This window comes from Coenobita brevimanus, chromosome 100, assembly GCF_032717465.1.
Source record: "Coenobita brevimanus isolate Jiangsu-jjx chromosome 100, ASM3271746v2, whole genome shotgun sequence".
Taxonomy (NCBI): Eukaryota; Metazoa; Arthropoda; class Malacostraca; order Decapoda; family Coenobitidae; genus Coenobita; species Coenobita brevimanus.
The window spans coordinates 30,329,692-30,353,263 of NC_137053.1; the positions used below are offsets into that span (position 1 = coordinate 30,329,692).

At 44.3% G+C, this 23,572-nt stretch overlaps 1 protein-coding gene across 1 annotated transcript in view; it reads left to right on the forward strand.

Annotated features, from left to right (window-relative positions):
• LOC145414694 (periodic tryptophan protein 2 homolog) overlaps nucleotides 1-23,572 on the forward strand; it is a 632,863-nt gene that overhangs the window by 344,564 nt on the left and 264,727 nt on the right. Inside the window, exon 11 of the mRNA XM_080284215.1 lies at nucleotides 17,255-17,430. Coding sequence (XP_080140341.1) covers nucleotides 17,255-17,430 — 176 coding nt within the window. The remainder of the gene's footprint in view (nucleotides 1-17,254; nucleotides 17,431-23,572) is intronic.

Here is a 23,572-nt window from a genome sequence, read left to right on the forward strand (position 1 = left end):
TTTCTCCTGTCTGTTTTGTTTGAAATCTGGTTGTTCATTTCTGTTTCAAACTTAATTATAAAGAACATAATAATCAAGTTGTCAGACTCTGTAACCTGCATATTAGAAACCTGTATGCTGTAAAACAGTTTGTAAATAGGCAGTGCCCCTTGACATCAGTCCAAACAATTATTATGCCTTGTGTTGATTATTGCAACTCCATATGGGTTGGTCTTCCAAGTAATCTACCACAGAAAGTTCAGTCTGTGTTGCGTAGAGCAGGAAGGCTTATCTATGGCTTTCCCTCAAGAATCCTAACTACCTTATTTCTAATTGAATTACTGTACACTGGTTGCCAGTATAGTCTAGAATAAAATTTAAACAGTCTCATTACAGTACTTTCAAGGTTCTTCTGTCTGGTGAGCCAGAGGACCTTGCTTAAACTTTTGCCATCCCATCCAGGTGTGACATTATGAAACAAAGATTATCCCTTGCACCTTGATGAGCCTAGGGCTCTTCACTCATCATCTATCATAGATCAATATTTTTCCTTTACTGCCCCAACGTTATCCTGTTTATTAAATTTCCAATACCTTTGAGGCAATTGACTCCTGTTGAATCTTTAAGGGGCAGCTCAAAGCCCTTCTCTTTTGAAGGAGCTGTGATCTGGGGAGAGGTGTTGTGATGGACAGTTTTATAGTTTAACCCACTGTCATAATGCTGACTAAGCTTATATCATAGTTATTATTAATTAATTTATTTATATATTTTCGTGTACCCAGGAAACATTTTATTATGCTGGGTGCTAACCATATAACCGGGGTTTCTGGTAGGGTTAAGTGTCCCCCAGATTCCCCTATCCAAAATCACTTAATCATGGCAGTTGTTTCAGAGAGCCTAGGAGGGCCCAATACCTGCCCAGGGCCCCAACCAAATGGGCAGATTCGCATGGCCATGTGGAATGTGAGAGGTGTGAATGAGGAGAGCAAGAGGGTGGAAGTGGTGAATGTGTTCAAGAGTGAGAGATATGCTGTGATGGATTTGTGTGAAACAAAGATGAAAGGGTGTGAGGTGGAGTGGGAGGGTGTGAAATATGTAACATCGGGCATGAATGGGAGAGGAAGATGCAAGGAAGGAGTTGCTTTCTTGATGAATGAGGTGTGGCAGAGTGGAATGAGAGACCACAAATGTGTCAGCTCAAGGTGTATGTATGTCAATTTCAAGTTTGAGAAGTTGAAAGTGGCGGTGATTGTAGCGTATGCACCGTCTAAGGACGGGAGTGAGAGAGAGAAAGACAGGTTTGAGGATGAGCTGGATGAAGTAGGGGAAGAAATGCCCAGGAGCTATAAAGTGATCGTAATGGGTGATATGAATGGAAGAGTAGGCACTGGTCCTGAGGATAACATAATGGGTTGTAATGGAGTACCAGGAGAAAATGATAATTGGAAGCGACTGAAGGATACGTGTCAGGAGAGGAGGTTGTGTATTTGTAACTTGTTTTTCAAACACAAAGATGCACATAAATATACATGGTATAGAGGGAACATGAATCATGTTGAAAGAAGCCTGATTGATTACGTGCTCATAGAGGGGTCAATGTTGGGAATGGTTACTGATACGAGGGCCTTGGAAGGACACTGTGAAGATCTGTCAGATCATATGATTGTGGTATGCAGGATCAAGCTGAGAGGAGTGAGTTGTATCAGGAGAGATAGGAGCAGTCAGGGAGAAAGACTGAGTGTTGAGAAGCTGAGGATCAAAGAAATGGCAGATGATTACAGGACCAAAGTAGAGGAGGAGATAGAATCAGTGAATTGGAATGAAATGGATCTGGTCAGCCTCTGGGATGCATATAGGGATTGCGTAGTCAGGAATGCTAACGCAGTGTGTGGTGTGGCAAGAGTAACAACAAAGAAGAAAGGTACAGCCTGGTGGGATGATAAGGTTAAGAGAGCAGTGGAGGAAAAAAGGAAGAATTGGGTAAGGTGGTTACAGGACAGGGGTTCAGTTTAAAAAAGAACTGAATATATTGAGAGCAAGAAGCACGTAAAGAGGCTAGTGAAGAGGAAAAAGGAGGTAAATGATGATCTAGGAAGAAAAATGAATGCAAACTACTCTGAAAATAGGACGTTATTCTAGAAAGCGTTGCAGAAATGCAGAAGTAAAAGTGAAAACAAATGTGAAATCATGAAGGATGTAGGTGGTAGATTATTAACCCATAGGGATGAAGTAAGGACCATATGGGAAGAATATTTTGAAAGCCTGATGAATGGGAATAGAGAGAGCAGAGTGGCTGTAAACATGATTGGTTTTGGGGGTGTGCAGAGAAGGAATGCAGTGCCAGGAGACGTGACACTAGCACAGATGAAGAGTGCTGTGAAGTGACTGAAAAATGGGAAAGCAGCTGGGGTTGATGAGGTGAATCCAGATGATTAAGTGTAGTGGAGAGAGTGGATGAAGGTCACTGTGTCAGCAGAGTGGAAGAATGCTGTGATTGTACCACTGTACAAAAATAAAGGTGAGCGAAGTGAGTGCAAGAATTATCGTGGCATAAGTTTATTGAGTGTGGTAGGGAAGGTCTATCTATCTATCTATTGCCAGATGCCTCAATCCCATTCTGGGTGGCCACAAACAAATTGCCTTCATGTCGCCCTGTCCCCTGCCATTTCACTGCCCTGCTCCCAGCTCACCCCCCCCCCTCTCTCATATACCTCTCCACCCCATTCCTCCATCTCATCCTCGGCCTCCCCCTCCCTTTCCCCCCCTCCACCTCACTCACATACACTCTCTTCGTCAGTCTTTCACCCTCCATCTTCTCCACGTAGCCAAACCACCTCAGTGTATTCCTCCTAACGCTTCCTATCACATCCACACCACGACGCTCCTTTATATCCTCATTTGTCTGCCTGTCTCTCCATGTGACTCCACAGGCTCCTCTTAAATTACTCATTTCCACTGCTCTCACTCTTGACTTGTGTCCTTCCAACAGTGTCCAAGCTTCACTTCCATACGTTAGAGTTGGTATCACAATACTGTCATGTAGTAACTTTTTGACTTCCATGCTCACTTCCCTGTTTCGTATCACTGCTTTCAAGGAACCAGCAACCTTTCTTCCTTGCTGTACCCTTTCAAGCACTTCACCTCCAAACCTTCATCCTTACTCATCACACTACCCAAGGACTTAAACATACTCACATGTTCCAATTCCTCACCATCCAACCTCGCTGTACATTCACTGACTTCACCTCTCTCAAAGACCATCACTTTACGCTTCCCTACATTCACCTTTAGAGAGATATCAGAAGTCCTAGTGAGTGATGAACAGATTTTGGGGTGTGTGCAGAGAAGGATTTCAGTGCCAGGAGATGTGAGACTTACACATGTGAAGAGTGCTGTGAAGTGGCTGAAAAATAGGAAAGCAGCTGGGGTTGATGAGGTGTATGCAGAGATGATTAAGTGTAGTAGAAAGAGTGGAATGGAGTGCTTGTTGGAGATAGGTAAGAAAGCGTGGATGAATGGAACTGTGCCAGCCGAGTGGAAAAAGGCTGTGATTGTACCCCTGTACAAAAATAAAGGTGAACGAAGTGAGTGCAAGAATTATCGTGGCATAAGTTTATTGAGTGTGTAGGGAAGGTATATGGAAGAATTATCATAGAGAAAGTAAGAGAGATATCACAAGTCCTAGTGAGTGATGAACAGGGTGACTTTAGGAATGGCAGAGGATTTGTGGATCAGATATTTGCAGTGAGACAGATAGCTGAAAAGGCTTGTGAGAAGGACCATAAGGTGTTTCCTCATTCATGGATCTGGCAGAACCATACGACAAAGCAGACAGAGATGGATTGTGGAAAGTTTTGCGCATGTTCGGTGTTGATGGTAAGCTGCTAAGTGCTGTCAAGAGTTTTTATGACAGTAGTGAAACATGTCTAAGGGTTAATGGGGATCTAAGTGAATGATTCATGCTCGGTGTGAGCGTGCAACAAGGTTGTGTGATGTCCCCATGGTAGTTCACTATATGATTATGGATGGGGTGACGAGAGAAGTAAAAACACGAGTAATGGAAAGAGGGATGGTGTTGGTAATGAATGGTGATGGATGGAATATCTCAATTTTGTTGTATGCTGATGATGCAGTACTAAGTGCAAATAGTGGAGAAGAACTTGGTGAACTAGTGCAGAGTTTTGCTTATGTCTGTGAATGTCGTGCTTTGAGAGTAGTTGTAGAAAAGAGTAAAGTGATGGTTATTGAGAGAGAAGATGACTCCCAGTGCGATGTTGTAGTGAATGAAGAGAGACTCAAATAGCTGGGTACTGTGATAGAAAAAAAGAGGAAAATATGCAGAAGTGGAAAGTAGAGTGACGCAAGGAAGAAAAGTAGCTGGTGCAGTGAAAGCCTTGATAAGAAACAGAGGCTTGAGTGTTGCAGCTGCACGAGGCTTACATGAAGTAGTGTTAGTGCCAACTTTAGCATATGGATGAGAGACTATGGTGTGGCATGAAAATGGAAAGTCAGGAGTCAGAGCAGTGGAGATGGGACTGCTGAGGAATGTATGTGGAGTACAGAGGGTGAATAGGATGTGAAATAATGTGATTCATGAAAGATGTGGAGTGAGGAAGCCGGTGGACACCATAATCGAAGAGAGTGTACTGAGATGGTATGGTCATGTGGAGAGAATGGATTACAATAGAGTGGTGAGAAAGGTATATCTGAGCAAATTTGAAGGAGGGAGGAGGCAAGGTTGGCCAAGGAGAAGGTGGAAAGATATGGTGGCTGAGTGTGTGAGGAAGAGAGGTTTGGAAGTTGGTGAGGCTAGGGAACTGATGAGATCGAGCTGGCTGGATGAATGTTGTGAGGAGAAGTGCATGATCAGGGATTTGGCACCCCTTTTTAACGTGGCAGTGTCCAGATTTACTCTGTCGGATATGTTTATGTGAAGCTTCAGAACGTGGTGAATGTTTTTGGCATATTTGATAGATGCAGGATTCCGGGGACTTTAATGATGAGTGAATGGAAGCGTGGCCCATTGGATTGAGCAGATTTGGGTTGTTTGGACATTGCTATTCCTCACCGTGCCCTAGGTTGGGAAAGGAGGTCCGGATGATGATAATGATGGTGATGATTTTTCCATCCGTTTCGTTTTCGTTTCGTTTCGTTTTTAAAGGCTCCAACATGCTTGCATGTGTCGGCCTTGGTCACCTAGTGGCGGCTCTCCATGCTGCACAATCCATTGCAGCCTCCCTGTTCAGTCCCTTAACCCTAAGGTCACACTTAATGACCTCGTCCCATGTCTTTCTCGGTCTACCCCTCACAACCCCACCCCCAATATTAACACTTCTAACCTTCCTCACCCAACTATCATCCCCCATCCTCTCCACATGTCCAAACCACCTCAATCTACCTCTCCTCATCACAACACCAATACAATCCAGTCCCATCCTACCTCAACTCTTCCATTGTAAACCCAGCCCCTCCAGGCCTTGGACGCAGGGACGCACTGCACATCCACCTAATCATTGTCATTTCTGTACGTCTGAGCCGGCGAATGTCTTCCTCCTTCACTGCCCAGGTCTCACTGCCATACAGCATTACACTCCTAACACACGCTGCATACAAAGACCCCTTAGCACTTAGGGAGAGCCCCCTCAATGTCAGGAGAGGCAAGAGCTCCCTGAACTTCTTCCAACCACTTCTCACCCTAGCCACAGAGCTAGCTCCAGCCCCACCTCCAGCACACAACATGTCTCCTAAATAACAAAACTCTTCCACACACTCAAGAGATTCACCAGCAAGTTCAATTCTTTCACGTCTGACGATCTCCACCTGCTCACCCCGGCATGCCGTACACATAAAATCAGCATTATCTCGCAGTCTACCTCTGATACCACTACATCTCTTATGCACCCATTTATCACACACACCGCACAAGATGGAATTACTCCCCACGCCCTTGTGGCAAACTGCACATGGCCACTCTCCTCGTCTTTGACAGTACCGCCACCAACCCTAGATATCATCACTTTTGTTTTATCTGCATTTACCCTTAAACCCTTTTGCCCCATACCATCTCTCCACTTCCTAAACCTTTCCTCCGCCTCCCTTTCATTCTCTGCAATCAACACCAAATCATCAGCATACAACAACTCCCATGGGAGTCCGTTTCTAAAGTCACGTGAAAGGGCTTCAAGTACCATGATAAACAACATGGGACTCAAGACTGACCCCTGATGCACACCAACATTCACGGAAAACTCATCACTCAAATCTCCATTCACTCTCACCTGGGTGTGAGCACCCACATACATGGCCATAACCACCCTAACCAGCCACTCCTCCACGCCAAGCTTTCTCATTGCCCACTTCACCACCTCTCTAGGGACTCTGTCAAAGGCCTTTTCCAAATCAACCAAAACAAAATAAAGATCCCTTCTCCTACCAATATATTTTTCCTGAAGCTGTCGAACAATGAATATGGCATCAGTGGTCCCCCTACCTGGCATAAACCCAAACTGCATCTCATCAATATTCACTCTTTCTCTAATCATACCTTCTAAAACTCTCTCCATTACCTTCATTATCTGATCTAAAAGCTTTATACCTCTATAATTCCCTCTTTCCAGGGCATCACCCTTCCCTTTATACACATTTACAATTACACTCTTCAGCCAATCATCTGGGACAACACACTCATAAATAATCCTATTTATCAGGTCAGTGACTAGACTCACCCCTATATCGCCTGAGGCCTTCAACATTTCGGCAGTTAACCCAGACACACCTGCTGCCTTCCCCACCCTCATCCTGCCTATTGCCTCACTCACAGTAGCAGTATCAATCAAAGGCCAAGGGCCAGACACTGGATCTGCTGGCTCCAAACCTTCCCTGTCCCAGTCAAACTCCTCATTCAACAACCGGTTATAATGCTCTCTCCATGCATCTTTAATATCCTCACTGTTCACCACTACCCTTCCTTCATCATTCTTCACACACTGCTCACCTATGATATCCCGATTATCCCTCTTCACCTGACCTGCCACCCTAAATATATTTTTCCTTTCCCCATGATTTAGGTTATCAAGTAATTGTCTCTGTGACTCAGACTTTGCCCTGTATACCTCTCTCCTAGCCCTACGCTTGGCAGCCAAATATTCCTCTTTGCTACCACCCCTTCTTCCATTCCCGGAAAAGCCTTCTTTTCTCCTTAATTGCAGCTTCTACACCTTCATCCCACCACCAAGTTACTTTATGTCTTGGTGGTCCTCTTGTCCAGCCGCATGTTACATCAGTAACTCTCAAGAAATTGTTCTTGAGGGCTCTGTACTGTTCATTAACGCCTCTGTCTACAGCTCCCTGTTCAGCCACCACTCTCCTCAACTCGCTATAGAAGGCATCCCTTACTACTTGGTTTTTCAGCTTCCATATTTTCCTCCTAGGTACATAAGTCCTCTTTTTCATCATTTGTTCTTTAAGCACCATATCACAAATCAATAGTTTGTGCTGCTGCACACACTCCTCACTTCCTATAACTTTAACATCCCTCACTAACCTCCTATCGGCCCTCCTAACCAGAAAATAATCTATCTGACTGCTATTTCCCCCAGACTCATACGTAATTAACCTACTGTCTCTTTTCCTAAAATATGTGTTGCACACAATCATGTCCGTTGCCTCCCCAAACTCGAGTATCCTTTCCCCTTCTGCATTCCTTAGACCATATGCACATCCCCCATGCACTCCTTCATAACCTTGGGCTGCTTCACCTACATGACCATTTAAGTCCCCTCCCAAAATCACTATCTCATCATCCCGCATACCACCCACTACACGTATTAAATCATCCCAAAATCTATCTTTCTCTGATTCATCCAATCCTGCCTGTGGAGCATATGCCGATATAATCACAGCTATCTTTCTTCCCAACAGAATTTTCACAACCAATATCCTATCGCTTACTCTCAAAACATTCATAACATATTCCACCCATTTCTCCGCAACCATCACACCAACACCTCCATATCCGTCTGTCCTCCCCTGCCAAAACAACTTATAGCAACAGTCCTTCCCAACAATCTTTCTGGCTGATCCACCCCTGTACCGGACTTCCTGCAAACACGCCACGTCCACCCACCTCCTACTGAATGCCTCAACGACTTCCCCTGCTCTTCCCCTCAAACTTCCCACATTCCATGAACCCACCCTCATCCCCATGGGTGATTTACTGTCCTCAGGCTTGCTTTGAAACCTTTTTTGTTTTGTCATCTTCAGTATTAATAAATGGGGACAGACACAGCACAGGTCCCACTCACCGCACAATCCCAGGTCCAGGCAATGGATCTGGGACCCCTAGCCCACCAGCTTACCAGTGGCTGTGATAGTGGCCTCGGGGCACCCTGCCAGGACAGCTGCAGGGACACCCTCCAAGCGCGTCTTGGCACTGCAACTATCCCGCCATTATACACCCACTGATAGGGCAGCCTCCCGGGACGCTACTCCCACGTTCGGGCCCCTCTCTATTGGGCGGAAGCGGCAGCCTGGGAACCGCAATGCCCTGTACCCTCTAGCACAGGCCCGAGCCCCATCTCGCCCTGGACCCATGATCTATGCCGGCAGAACCCCCGCCACGCCTCCCCCCAGAAGTCCGCCATTAGGTAGCGGGGGCAAAGTTTTCTGGCCGCATGCCCTTGCTGGCGCCAACCCCTGTAACGTAGTGGGATACATTGTGTGAAATGTAAAGTGCATGTGGTGTAGTGCATAGACAGTTAGAGGAAATGTTTGGGAGAGTATGCTGGTCTACTCTCCATGTTACTGTCACACTGAAAAGGTCAGCAAAGGGGGATGGTTAGATAGCTAGTGAAACAGGAGCTCCAGCTCTCCCTATCACCAGCATTCCCATTCCCCTCGGGAGTACTACCCTGTTCGGCCCGTGCTACGGCCTCCTCCTACGTATCATATGTTGCCCCATGAGGAGCATAGGAGCCGAGGGCTAGGCAAGTTGTTCCTGACATTTAAGATGAGAGTGAGCAGCCTTACTCATCCCAGAGTGGCATTACATGAACAATACACCCCAACCATCCCTTGGATATTAACCTGCACTGGCTCAGTACGACTGGAGCGCCTTAATTACTCACTAAACCACCAGGTGCTATAATTTGGTTGTATGGTTACCACCCAGCACAGTAAATAGTTTCCTGGTGTACAGGAAGCCATTTGGCTTGTCACTCAGTGTAGAGCCACCCATAGGCAGAAGGAAGCAGAAAGAGTGAAGGAAAGAAAAACAGAAGAGGGAGTGTAAAGTCACCCATAGGCAGGAGGAGGAGGAAAGAATGAAGGAAAGAAAGACAGAAGAGAAAGGAAGGAAGAAAGGAAAGGGCAGACACCCAAAGCAGCACTACATTGAGTGAGTGGATGATAAGGACCCCCACCTACCTCAGTGATTTAGAACGTCAGAAGTGTTGGAAATGTCTTGAGCACTACAGTTGTTCTATTTTATGAAGGCGGTTTGGGTAGGGTACAGCAGGGAATGAAGGTCGTTGGTACACTGAAAGCAGTGATGAGAAATAGGGAGGTGAGTATGGAAGTTAAGAAGTGACTGCGTGATAGTATTGTGATCCCTACCCTGACGTATGGAAGCGAGGCATGGACCTTGCAAGAGGGGAACAAGTCAAGAGTGAGAGCAGTGGAAGTGAGTTACTTGAGAGGAGCATGTGGAGTGACATGGAGGGACAGGTTGACGAATGAAGAAGTGAAGGAATGCTGTGGGGTGGATGTGGATGTAGTTGAGAAGATTAGGAGAAATACACTGAGGTGGTTTGGACATGTGAAGAGAATGGAGAATGAAAGACTGACTAAGAGGGTGTATGTAGGTGAGGTGGAGGGAGGGAGAGGGAAAGGTAGACCGAGGATGAGGTGGAGGGATGGAGTTGAGAGGTATATGAGGGAGGGGGGGGGTGAATTGGGGGGAGGGTAGTCAAATGGTGGGTGACAGAGCGACTTGGAGGCGTTTTGTCTGCGGCCACCCTTTGCGGGATTAGGGTGTCGGGCTATAGATAGATAGATAGATAGTTTGGGTGGGGTCTCCTAAGACCTCACACCACTAGCTCAGTTGTCACATCACCACCGCCACACACTTGTAATTACTCCTGCTCACCTCTCTCTCCCACTCTCTCCTATTCTTTCCTATTTTAAGGTAGTAACTACTTATAAATGAATTTTAAATACTCTGTATAGATGTAATTAAAAAAAAAAACTATAGTATAGTGTAAATCCGGTAAGATTTGTCAGAGTTGGTTTTGCGACGTTGTCAAGTGGAGTGACATGAGATGCCCTTGTGTGTGCGGGTCATACTCTCAGTCTCCCACCATGGAAGCTTGCCCATTAAAATTCAAAACAAGAGAAAAAATAAAGAAAATAAAAACAGAAGCAGTTTTTATAAATATGAGAGAGAGAGAGAGAGAAAGAAGCACGTATGTGGCGGCGATGTGGCAACAAAGCTAGAGGTGTGAGGTCTTAGGAGGCCCCACCCAAACTGCCTTAATAAAATAGAACGACTGTAGTAAATTCTTTATTGGAAGTGACTGACACATTTTGGAAACTGAAGAGTAGATTATTATTATTATTATTATTATCTGAGTGAGTTCTTTGATCTCAATGTGGGACTGAAACAGGGTTGTGTGATGTCTCCATGGCTGTTTAATATATACATGGATGGGGTTGTAAAGGAGGTGCAGGGTAGGGCAGTGGATGTTGGGATGGCTCTAATGAATGAGGGTGAGATTTGGAAGCTTCCGGTGATGCTGTTTGCTGATGATACAGTACTGTTGAGTGAAGATGAATGGGAGTTGCAAGGTTTGGTGAATGAATTTGGGACAGTGTGTAGGAGGAGGAAGCTGAAAGTTAATGTAAACAAAAGTAAAGTTATGGTGTTTGAGAGGAATGAAGTCACAGAGTGTGCAGTGAGGTTGGATGGTGAGGATATGGAGAATGTGAGTGCATTCAAGTACTTGGGTAGTGTGATGAGTAAGGATGGAACCTTGGGGGATGAAGCGCGTGAAAGGTTACAGCAGGGAAGGAAGGTTGTTGGTACACTGAAAGCAGTGATGAGAAATAGGGAGGTGAGTATGGAAGTTAAGAAGTCACTGCATGATAGTATTGTGATCCCTACCCTGACATATGGAAGCCAGGCATGGACCTTGCAAGAGGGGAACAAGTCAAGAGTGAGAGCAGTGGAAATGAGTTACTTGAGAGGAGCATGTGGAGTGACGTGGAGGGACAGGTTGATGAATGAAGAAGTGAAGGAACGCTGTGTGGTGGATGTGGATGTAGTTGAGAAGATTAGGAGAAATACACTGAGGTGGTTTGGACATGTGAAGAGAATGGAGAATGAAAGACTGACTAAGTGGGTGTATGTAGGTGAGGTGGAGGGAGGGAGAGGGAGAGGTAGACCGAGGATGAGGTGAAGGGATGGAGTTGAGAGGTATATGAGGGAGGGGGAGGTGAGCTGGCGGGAGGGTAGTCAAATGGTGGGTGACAGAGCGACTTGGAGGCGTTTTGTCTGCGGCCACCCTTTGCGGGATTAGGGCGTCGGGCTATAGATAGATAGATTATTATCTGTCTATCTATCTATTGCCAGACGCCTCAATCCCGTTCGGGGTGGCCACAAACAAATAACCTCCACGTCGCCCTGTCCCCCGCCATTTCACTGCCCCGCTCCCAGCTCACCCCCCCCTCTCTCATATACCTTTCCACCCCATCCCTCCATCTCATCCTTGGCCTCCCCCTCCCTCTTCCCTCCTCCCTCTTCCCCCCTCCACCTCACTCACATACACTCTCCTTGCCAGTCTTTCACCTTCCATCCTCTCCACATGGCCAAACCACCTCAGTATATTCCTCCTAACGCTTCCTATCACATCCACATCCACACCACAACGCTCCTTTATATCGTCATTCGTCAGTCTGTCTCTCCATGTGACTCCACAGGCTCCTCTTAAATAACTCATTTCCACTGCTCTCACTCATGACTTCTGTCCTTCCAGCAACGTCCAAGCTTCACTTCCATGCGTTAGAGTTGGTATCACAATACTGTCATGTAGTAACTTTTTCACTTTCATGCTCACTTCCCTGCTTCTTATCACTGCTTTCAAGGAACCAGCAACCTTTCTTCCCTGCTGTACTCTTTCAAGTACTTCACCCTCCAAACCTCCATCCTTACTCATCACACTACCCAAGTACTTAAACATACTCACATTTTCCAATTCCTCACCATCCAACCTCGCTGTACATTCACTGACTTCACCTCTCTCAAAGACCATCACTTTACTCTTCCCTACATTTACCTTTAGATTCCTTTTCTTACAAACTCTCCCAAACTCATCCACCAAGCCTTGCAGCTTTCCTTCGTCTTCACTCAACAACACAGTATCATCTGCAAACAACAGTACAGGGAGTTTCCAAATTTTTTTTTTTTTTAATTTTTTTTTAAATAATGTGTCCGACTCTGGGCAAAGGCTTCAGGGCCTATCTCTCGGGGGCAGTAGCCTATCCCAAGGCCCAGTAGTCCTCCTACACCTCCACATGTCACCACTTCGGCGCTAACACTCACCGTCCATATTGAATACATGCTAGGGCTGTCTCATACAGGACTGGTGTATTGGTATTAGCGGGGGTACTTTTATGACATGTCGGCGGGTCATCTAGTAGATAGATTATTATCTGTCTATCTATCTATTGCCAGACGCCTCAATCCCGTTCGGGGTGGCCACAAACAAATAACCTCCACGTCGCCCTGTCCCCCGCCATTTCACTGCCCCGCTCCCAGCTCACCCCCCCCTCTCTCATATACCTTTCCACCCCATCCCTCCATCTCATCCTTGGCCTCCCCCTCCCTCTTCCCTCCTCCCTCTTCCCCCCTCCACCTCACTCACATACACTCTCCTTGCCAGTCTTTCACCTTCCATCCTCTCCACATGGCCAAACCACCTCAGTATATTCCTCCTAACGCTTCCACTACCCTTTCTCACCATGGCCACTCCAACATCCACTACCCTACCTTGTACCTCTTTTATTACCCCATCCATGTACAGATTGAACAACCATGGAGACATGACACATCCCTGTTTCAACCCAACCTTCAAAGTTAAAAATTCACTCAGTTCACCATCCACACGCACTGCAGCCTTAGCACCATCATATATACTCTTCACAGCATTCAGCAACTTCCCATCTACTCCATATATTCTTACTACTTTCCACAATCCTTGTCTATCCACCCTGTCATATGCTTTCTCCAAATCCATGAAAGCCGCATACAACTTCTTTCCCTTCTCTAGAAATTTTTCCACTAAAGATCTAAGAATGAATATGTGATCTACACAACCTCTTCCCTTCCTAAAGCCTCCCTGTTCTTCTCCAACTGACTCCTCTGTTCTTTCTCTAACTCTGTTATTATTATTATTATTATTATTATTACCCCCCTGAGGGTAGGGGGGTTTCAAGAATACTCCCTCAGCATACCTGCTTGTCGTACGAGGCGACTAAAAGGGTTGGTGATGGGTTAGTGCCCCACCCCGTAAAAAGAACTTACTAAAAAAGCGAATAAAGCGCCTCGGACCCGGACGGACCATCCGTTGACAACTAAGGAACAGACAAAGGACATTCTTAGGGTGGGAACATGGAATGTGAGAGGAGTGAATGATGAAGTGAAAGAGAGAGAGGTTGTTCAGGTGCTTGAGGATGCAAAAGTGGATATATGTGGATTGACTGAAACTAAATGGGAAGGTGAAAGGGTGAGAGAATGGGAATATGGTTTAGGTATATGTGCGGGAGTCAGTGAGAATGAGAGGGCAAGAGAGGAAGTATGTCTGATGATAAGGAAGAAGTGGAAGGATAATATAAGAGAGTATGGAACAGTGGGTGCAAGGATTGTATGGGTGAGGATGAAAGTAGGTATACAAGCGTGGGCGATTGTATGTGTGTATGCCCCGACAGAGGACCGAGTGGCAAGAGTGAAAGATGAGTTTTGGGCGAGAGTAGAAGCATGTATGGACAAGTTTGAGAGGAGCGAGAGAGTGCTTTTGATTGGAGACATGAATGACAAAGTTGGGAATGTATGAGTGGATGGAGTGGTTGGTCAGTGGGGTGTGCCAGCTGAAGTAGATGGGAATGGTAGTGCTTTGGTGGACATCTGTGCTTGTAAGGGGTTGGTAATAGCCAACACCTGCTTTCGTCATAAGATGATCCACCGGTACACATGGAGTGTAATGAGGAGGATGGATGATGAACTTGTTGAACGAAAGGCAATGATAGACTACGTGTGTGTGGATGAGCGAATGAGAAGACAAGTGTTGGATGCAAGAGTGTGGAGAGGGTGGGGGAATGGAGTCTCGGACCATCACTTAGTGATGGCCAAGGTAAAGCTGCAAAGAAAGTGGTTGAGGAGACGAAGGGGAAGACAGGAGGAAACATCTCTGAGAAGAGTGGAGAAATTGCAAGATAGTGAGAAAATGACAGAGTATAAGAGCATAGTGGAAGAAAGATTGGGAAGGTATGAGCTAGAGCAGATGGAAGGGGTGGAAGACGTATGTAAGATATTCACGGAAGAGATAGGCGCAGCGTGTGAGGCGGTTTGTGGAGAGAGGAGGAGATGCAAGGGTGTGCAAGGGACAGCATGGTGGAATGATGAGGTGAAACGACCTGTGGATCAAAAGAAGAAGGCATTTAGTGAATGGTTAGCGAGTAGAGGAAGGGGAGAAGATGAGAGAGAGAAGAGAGAGGTATATGTGAGCAGGAGAAGGGAGGTTAAGGGACTGGTGAAGGAGAGTAAGAAGAAAGTGGATGAAGAGTTTGGGAGGAATCTGAGTGTAAAATGGAGGGAGAGTAAGAAATTGTTTTGGAAGGAGGTAAAGAAAGTAAGGCAGTGTGAAAGGGGAAATAGTAGGGGAGTGAAAGATGGGAATAATAGATTGTTGGTGGAGAAGAGAGAGAAATTGAGGAGATAGAAGGAGCACTTTGAGGATTTGTTGAATGTAGAGAGTGAGAGCAGTGCGAGTATAAGTTGTTGGGGAATGGCTGAGAGAAGAAGAGATGAGAGGAGGGAGGAAGAGATCAGTAGGGCGGAAGTAGTGGAAGCAATGAAGAAGATTATTTTGGGAAAGGCCCCAGGAATTGATGGAATGTGTGGTGAAATGCTTAGGTATGGGGGTGAGATTGTTGTGGAGTGGAAATGTAAGTTGTGTAGATTGACTTGGGAAGAGGGAAGGGTTCCAGAGGACTGGAAATCAGGTATAATTGTTCCTTTATACAAAGGAAAAGGGGAGAGAGAAGTATGTGGTAACCATAGGGGTATTTGCCTTCTTAGTGTGACTGGTAAAATATGTGGTAGAATACTCATTGATAGGGTTAGGCATATGACAGAGGAGCTAGTTGGAGAAGAACAAGGGGGATTTAGGAAGGGAGAAGGGTGTGTAGATCAGATATTTGTTCTGAGATGTTTAGTGGAGAAGTATCTAGACAAGGGAAAGAAAGTGTATGCTGCCTTCATGGACTTGGAGAAAGCTTATGACAGAATAGATAGGCAAGGTATGTGGGTGGTATTAAGAATATATGGAGTGGAGGGGAAATTGTTGAGTGCTGTGAAGAGTATGTACGAGGGAGCTAGGACAACGGTGCGAGTGGATGGTGAGCAGAGTGAGTTCTTTTATCTCAATTTGGGACCGAAACTGGATTGTGCGATGTCTCCATGTCTGTTTAATATATACATGGATGGGGTTGTAAAGGAGGTGCAAGGTAGGGCAGTGGATGTGGGGGTGGCTCTAATTAATGAGGGTGAGATTTGGAAGATTCCGGTGCTGCTGTTTGCTGATGATACAGTATTGTTGAGTGAAGATGAATGGGAGTTGCAAGGTTTGGTGAATGAATTTGGGACAGTGTGTAGGAGGAGGAAACTGAAAGTTAATGTAAACAAAAGTAAAATTATGATGTTTGAGAGGAATGAAGTCACGGAGTGTACAGTGAGGTTGGATGGTGAGGCTATGGAGATGTGAGTGCATTCAAGTACTTGGGTAGCGTGATGAGTAAGGATGGAACTTTGGGGGATGAAGTACGTGAAAGGGTACAGCAGGGAAGGAAGGTTGTTGGTTCACTGAAAGCAGTGATGAGAAACAGGGAGGTGAGTATGGAAGTTAAGAAGTCACTGCATGATAGTATTGTGATTCCTACCCTGATGTATGGAAGCGAGGCGTGGACCTTGCAAGAGGGGAACAAGTCAAGAGTGAGAGCAGTGGAAATGAGTTACTTGAGAGGAGCATGTGGAGTGACATGGAGGGACAGGTTGACGAATGAAGTGAAGGAATGTTGTGGGGTGGATGTGGATGTGGTTGAGAAGATTAAGAGAAATACACCAAGGTGGTTTGGACATGTGGAGAGAATGAAGAGTGAAAGACTGACTAAGAGGGTGTATGTAGGTGAGGTGGAGGGAGGGGTAGACCGAGGATGAGGTGGAGGGATGGAGTTGAGAGGTATATGAGGGAGGGGGGGGGTGAGTTGGAGGGAGTGTAGTCAAATGGTGGGTGACAGAGCGACTTGGAGGCATTTTGTCTGCGACCACCCTTTGCGGGATTAGGGCGTTGGGCTATAGATAGATTATTATTATTATTATTATTTTTGTGTTAGGTAGGGGTGCTCACTATCCACTCAGTTGATGTAGTGCTGCTCTTGGGTGTCTGCCTATTCCTCTTTTCCTTCCTTCTTTCCATCCTTCCTCTTCTTTCTTTTCTTTATTCTTCTTTTTGTCTACAGATAACTCTACACTGAGTGACAAGCCAAATATTTTCCTGTACACCAGGAAACCATTTACTACATTGAGTTGTAACCATACAACCAAATTATGGTGCCTGATGGTCTAGTGGGTAATTATGGCACTCCAGTCAGATTGAGCTGGTGCAGGTTCATAACCAAGGGGTGGTTGGGGTTTATTTCTCACGTAATTCCACTCAGGGATGAGTGACACTGGTCATTCTCATCTTATATGCCAGGACCAACTTGCCTAGCCCTGGACTCCTATGGTCCTCATGGGGCAGGATAAGACTGGATGATGAATGGATGGATGAAACTGGAAAGCTGTTGAACAGCTGGAGTAGCAGAATGAGAGGAAGAATACCTGGGAAGGAATAAGCTAACAACTAATGAATTAGAGTGGAGCGTATCAGTAGAGGCCTTTGTCCAACAGAAAACTGACACAGGCTGGTACTGATCTGGATGGTAATATTAGCATATTTTTTTACAGGCACTGTGCGAGCTTTTGACCTGACTCGATATCGAAACTTCAAAACCCTAACCTCACCACAGCAGGCCCAGTTCTCATGTCTGACAGTGGATAACAGTGGTGAGCTGGTGGCAGCAGGTGGGCAGGACTCTCACAGCATATATCTGTGGTCATTGCAAACTGGTCAGCTCCTTGAGGTCAGTTCACAAGAAGGTCATTCTGTGCCTGTTTTTACTGTTCATCATAATAAATTAGATTGTGATGGAAAATGGTTTTAAGGATTTTAATTTTAATGAAATAATCCTCTCAGGTGTTCCATAAGATGCACTGATATGTTATAAAATTGCCACCACCTGTACCGTTGCCATCATCAATAGCTCGTACCATGGCTTGCACATTTTGACTAACAGTGGCACCTACGTGTTTGTTTACGTTGTAGCTTTTTCTAGGCGAATGGTCTTCATCATCATCTTCATAGTGATCAGATTGTTGTGGATGCAAACCTGGTGGGCTGTAGGCTGAAGTTTTCCTCCATGTATTCTGTTTTCCTTCTTTAGGGGTATAGACAAGAAATTGAGAGGGATTTATGTAACTGGGCAGCAGTCATATCAGTGCCACCACATGAAGTTATCCCACTCAAGTACCTATTAATGATATAAGTAATACAGTGATCCCTTGGTTATCGCGCACTTTGTTATAGCGGTTTTCATTAGTACTGGTTTGATGAAAATCTGCATTCCTATCTTTATCGTACTTTGTGTGTGTGTGTGTGTGTGTGTGTGTATTTACCTATTTGTCTTTACCTATTTGTAGTATACAGGAATTGAGCAATGCTCGTGTTGTCTTGTCTCCATATCCACATTTATCAAGTCTACCTTTACACACATGAATGTTTTTCTCATGCACCACTTCTTTGTCTAAGTCGTTCCAAATATATAAGTATTTACCTAATATACCTAATTGTGATATACACGGAATGTACTATGCTCGTGGGTTTCCGTCGCTGTTTCTCAATAAGTCGAATTTAGCTTAAAACTCTTTTAAGTTTTTAGACTGGACGATCTCTTTGTCCAGGCTATTCCATAAGTCCAGTCCATACTTCTGTAAGGAAAGCTATATTTCTTGATATCCATCAAGCAGCTTGACTTTTTCAGTTTCATTCCGTGTCCTCGTGTTGCTCTCTTATTCCATACAAACAAATCTTCTTTGTCAATTTTATCTACTCCCACCATGGTCCTGAACACCGCAATCATGTCTCCCCTCTTTCTCCTTTCTTCTAACGAAGGCAAATCCAGTTTTTCCAGCCTCTCTCTGTATGATAGGTCTGTCAGACTAGGGACCATCTTGGTTGCTGTTCTTTGTATTCTCTCAATCTTGTTTATATCTTTCTTTTTGTGTGGGGACCACACTACCGCTGCATATTCTAACCTGGGGCGGATCATTGCCACTATCAATTTTTTCATCATTTCCTCATCCATATAATGAAATGCTACTCTTATGTTAGTCAAGAGTTTATAAGTCTCTCCAACTACCTTGTTAATATGCTTTTCTGGTGACAAACTATCTTGGACCAGCACTCCCAAATCTTTCTCTTCTCTCCTTTTTGTGATTAATTCATTACCCAACAAATAATTCAGTGATGGTCTCCTGGTACTTTTACCCATTTGTAATATTTTACATTTCTTTACATTAAATTTCATTTCCCACGTCCGGCTCCAATTGTGTATCCTATCCAAATCCTCCTGCAGTATTTTACAATCCTCCTCAACCTCTATCTTCCTCAAGATCTTTACATCATCAGCAAACAGACTTGCATAACTGTTCATTCCATCTACCATATCATTTACGTAAATCAGGAACATTACTGGCGCCAACACTGAGCCTTGAGGGACTCCACTTGTTACTTCCCTCCACCCAGACATCTTTTCCTTTATTACTGTCCTCATTTGTCTGTCTCTCAAAAAGTCTCTCATCCATTCCAGAAGTTTCCCCTTTAGTCCTCCTATATATTCTAGTTTCCACATCAGTCTCTTATGAGGTACCTTGTCAAAGGCCTTCTCTAAGTCTAAGTACACACAATCCACCCAACCATCTCTCTCCTGTACCACATCAATCGCTCTTGAGTAAAAGCTCAACAAGTTAGGAACACATGACCTTCCACTTTTGAATCCAAATTGACATTCAGCCAAAATATTCATCTCTTCCAGATATTTTATCCATCTGTCTTTCAGGATTCTCTCACACAATTTTGCGACCATGCTGGTTAGAGACACTGGTCTATAATTCAGGGGTTCTTCCCTGTTTCCTCCCTTGTAGATTGGTACCACATTTACCCTCTTCCATTCTTTTGGCACTTTCCCCTCTTCCAGTGAGCATACAATTAAGCTGTGAATTTTATCCGCCAGTTGTTCTCTGCATTCCTTCAGTACCCAATTAGAAATTCCATCAGGTCCTGGGGCTTTCCTTACATCTTGAGTTTCCAGTAATTTATACACTTCCTGTACCTCCACTTTTATATCTTTCATCACCGGACCATTTCTAATCACTCCCTTCCCTTCCACAAGCTCCTTTTCTTTAGTGAAAACTGACTGGAAACGTTTGTTCATTATTTCTGCTTGCATTGCCGCATCCTTAAAGACCTCTCCTTCTACTTTCAGTTTGGTGATTCCTTCCTTTTGTTTCAGTTTGCCATTAACAAATCTATAAAACAGTTTGGGTTCATCCTTGCATTTGTCAATTATACCTTTTTCAAAATTCCTTTCTTCTTCTCTACGTATTCTTGTGTATTCATTTCTTGTTCTTTTATATTCTTCTTTTGTTCTGTCATTACCTCTCTTTCTCCAATTGTTCCATGCCTTATCTCTCTCTTTTTTTGCCATCATACACCTTCTATTAAACCACTCCTTTTTCCTGTTTTCTTTCCCTCTTACTCTTGGTACAAATTTTTCCACTCCCAAATTATAGAGGTCTAGAAAGATATCCCACTTCCTCTGTGTCTCTCTTGTTTCTCTGAATTTTCTCCAATCCGCATTTTCAAAAAAGTTTCTTAATCCTGTAAAATTTGCTTTCCCAAAGTTGCATCTTCCCTGTCTATGAAGCTCGTCTCTTGGCTCGACGTTTCCTATTAACATCTGGACTCAATGACCACGTGATCACTTTTTCCCAAAGGACAGAGATATTCCAATGATTCTTTTATATCGGGTTCTTTGGTGAACAGTAAATCTAACCTTGCTGGTGTATCCTCACCTCGAAACCGTGTCTCTTCTTTGACCCATTGCGTCATCACATTATTCATTATTATATTTAATAACATAGTGCCCCACGAATCCTCGCCGCCTCCCGAGTACCATTCCTCCCAGTTCACCTCTTTACAATTAAAGTCACCCACCAAAATTATATTATTGCTTTTCTCAATTATTTTTTGCAAGTAGCCAGCCATATCTGACAACATCTCATGGTATTCGTCATCCTTCCATGCCCTCGTCTTTGGGGGAACATACACTACCGCCATATCTCTCTTAACATTCTCTCCAGTTTCCAATTTCATATATATCACTTCAGCCCTGCCTTCTCCCATTTCCACAGTATCTACATTTATGTTGTTCTTCACTGCTGTCATCACTCCTCCTCCCTTTTTTTCTTTTCTGTCTTTTCTTCACAGTTTGTATTTACCATCTCCCAAATGAACATCAATATCTTCTCTTAATTTGGTCTCTACAAAGCACATGACATCAGGTTCATGTTCTCTCAAGAAATCATTAATTTCGATCCTTGTCGATATGAAACCATCAACATTAGTATATATCACCTTCAAATTATTTTTGACATTATTAATACCCTCTTCTCTCCTACTCTCTGTCCGTACCACTTCCTCAACTTCTGATCTTTCACAACCATCCCCCTTAGTTTCCTTCACTTCTATTTCCTTAAATACCATTTCCTTACTTTCATATCCAATACTCTCCAAAAAAAAAAGGATTACATTCTTCCTCTGTCCTCTTATCATTTTTTTCCTTTACTTCTTCCTTTAATGATTTTAAAACTTCTCTTTCTTCTTCATTCAGATCTTTTCTTATTATAATATTTTCCATCCCTGCCTCTTGCTTAATTTCCAGGTCACTTTAAGTATCTCATTTATTACACTTTCTGATGTAAACTTGACTCTCATTGGTCTTGTTTCCCCTTTCTTGTAAGGCCCTATCCTCCTTACTTCCTCAATTTCTTTTACCCACTTGTCTCCTTCGGGGTCAATCTTGCCTAATATTCCTCTCACCAGGTTCGTGTCTCTCTCGAGTCTTACGAACCTAACCTTTTCTTCCTCTTCCCTGTTTCCAAATACTACCACACATCTGTTCCTTTCTACAGTTTCTCTCACTATTTTCTCTTTTTTCTTCAGTATTTTCACTACATTTTCTTCCATTTCTTTCTTGTTCATTTCCCTTTCTTCCTGGATGATCTCTCTTAAGCTGACCACTTCTTTCTGTTCTTCTTCTACCTGTGCCCACTTTGCCTTATGTTCTTCTAATACATTACTCACCTTCTCCGTTTTATTAGTACTCTCTTCTAGTTTCCTCCTCGGTTCAACATTTTCCCACTTCAAATTCCTAATCTCTTCATTGGCTGTTTCATTGGAGTGGATCAGACTCTGTATGGTAGTTTCCGTATTTACTGACACATCCTTTATCACTAGATTCTCTACTTTCTTTTCGAGTTCACTATCTATCTATCTATCTATTGCCAGACGCCTCAATCCCGTTTGGGGTGGCCACAAACAAATCGCCTCCAAGTCGCCCTGTCCCCCGCCATTTCACTCCCCTGCTCCCAGCTCGCACCCCCCTCTCTCATATACCTCTCCACCCCATCCCTCCATCTCATCCTCAGCCTCCCCCTCCCTCTTTCCCCCTCCACCTCACTCACATACACTCTCTTCGTCAGTCTTTCACCCTCCATCCTCTCCACATGGCCAAACCACCTCAGTGTGTTCCTCATAACGCTTCCTATCACATCCACATCAACACCACAACGCTCCTTTATATCCTCATTCATCAGCCTGTCTCTCCATGTGACTCCACAGGCTCCTCCTAAATAACTCATTTCCACTGCTCTCACTCTTGACTTGTGTCGTTCCAACAACGTCCAAGCTTCACTTCCGTACGTTAGAGTTGGTATCACAATACTGTCATGTAGTAACTTTTTCACTTCCATGCTCACTTCCCTGTTTCTTATCACTGCTTTCAAGGAACCAGCAACCTTTCTTCCCTGCTGTACCCTTTCAAGCACTTCACCCTCCAAACCTCCATCCTTATTCATCACACTACCCAAGTACTTAAACGTACTCACATTGTCCAATTCCTCACCATCCAACCTCGCTGTACATTCACTGACTTCACCTCTCTCAAAGACCATCACTTTACTCTTCCCTACATTCACCTTTAGAGTCCGTTTCTTACACACTCTCCCAAACTCATCCACCAAACCTTGCAGCTCTCCTTCGTCTTCACTCAACAACACAGTATCATCTGCAAACAACAGTACAGGGAGTTTCCAAACACTATCCTCTCTCACCATGGCCACTCCAACATCCACTACCCTACCTTGTACCTCTTTTATTATCCCATCCATGTACAGATTGAACAACCATGGAGACATGACACATCCCTGTTTCAACCCAACCTTCAAAGTTAAAAATTCACTCAGTTCACCATCCACACGCACTGCAGCCTTCGCACCATCGTACATACTCTTCACAGCATTCAACAACTTTCCATCTACTCCATATATTCTTAACACTTTCCACAATCCTTGTCTATCCACCCTGTCATATGCTTTCTCCAAATCCATGAATGCCGCATACAACATCTTTCCCTTCTCTAGAAACTTTTCCACTAAAGATCTGAGAATGAATATCTGATCTACACAACCTCTTCCCTTCCTAAAGCCTCCCTGTTCTTCTCCAACTAATTTCTCTGCTCTTCACTAATCTTCATAATTAATGTTTTAACCAGGTCCATGACATTGGTATTAGCATCAAATCCTTGAAATTCTAGTCCCTCATTGTTTATATTTTCGGCCATGTTTGATGTTGGTTAAATACCAAAACAGCTGTTACCGAAAAAAAAACTACAAACATTCATGTACAATCAAGTCAATAAATCTTTATATTTTTGGTAGTCTATTAACTTTCATTATTTTGAATTTAAAACAAGACATTAGGAGACAGGACAGACAAAATTCCTGAAACTACTTAAGGTTAGCAGCGATGGCTGGAACGTCTGCTCTCTCCTGCTGTTCGTTCGTGTGTGTGTGTGTGTGCACGCACCCAGGCTGGTTTCTGCTGAC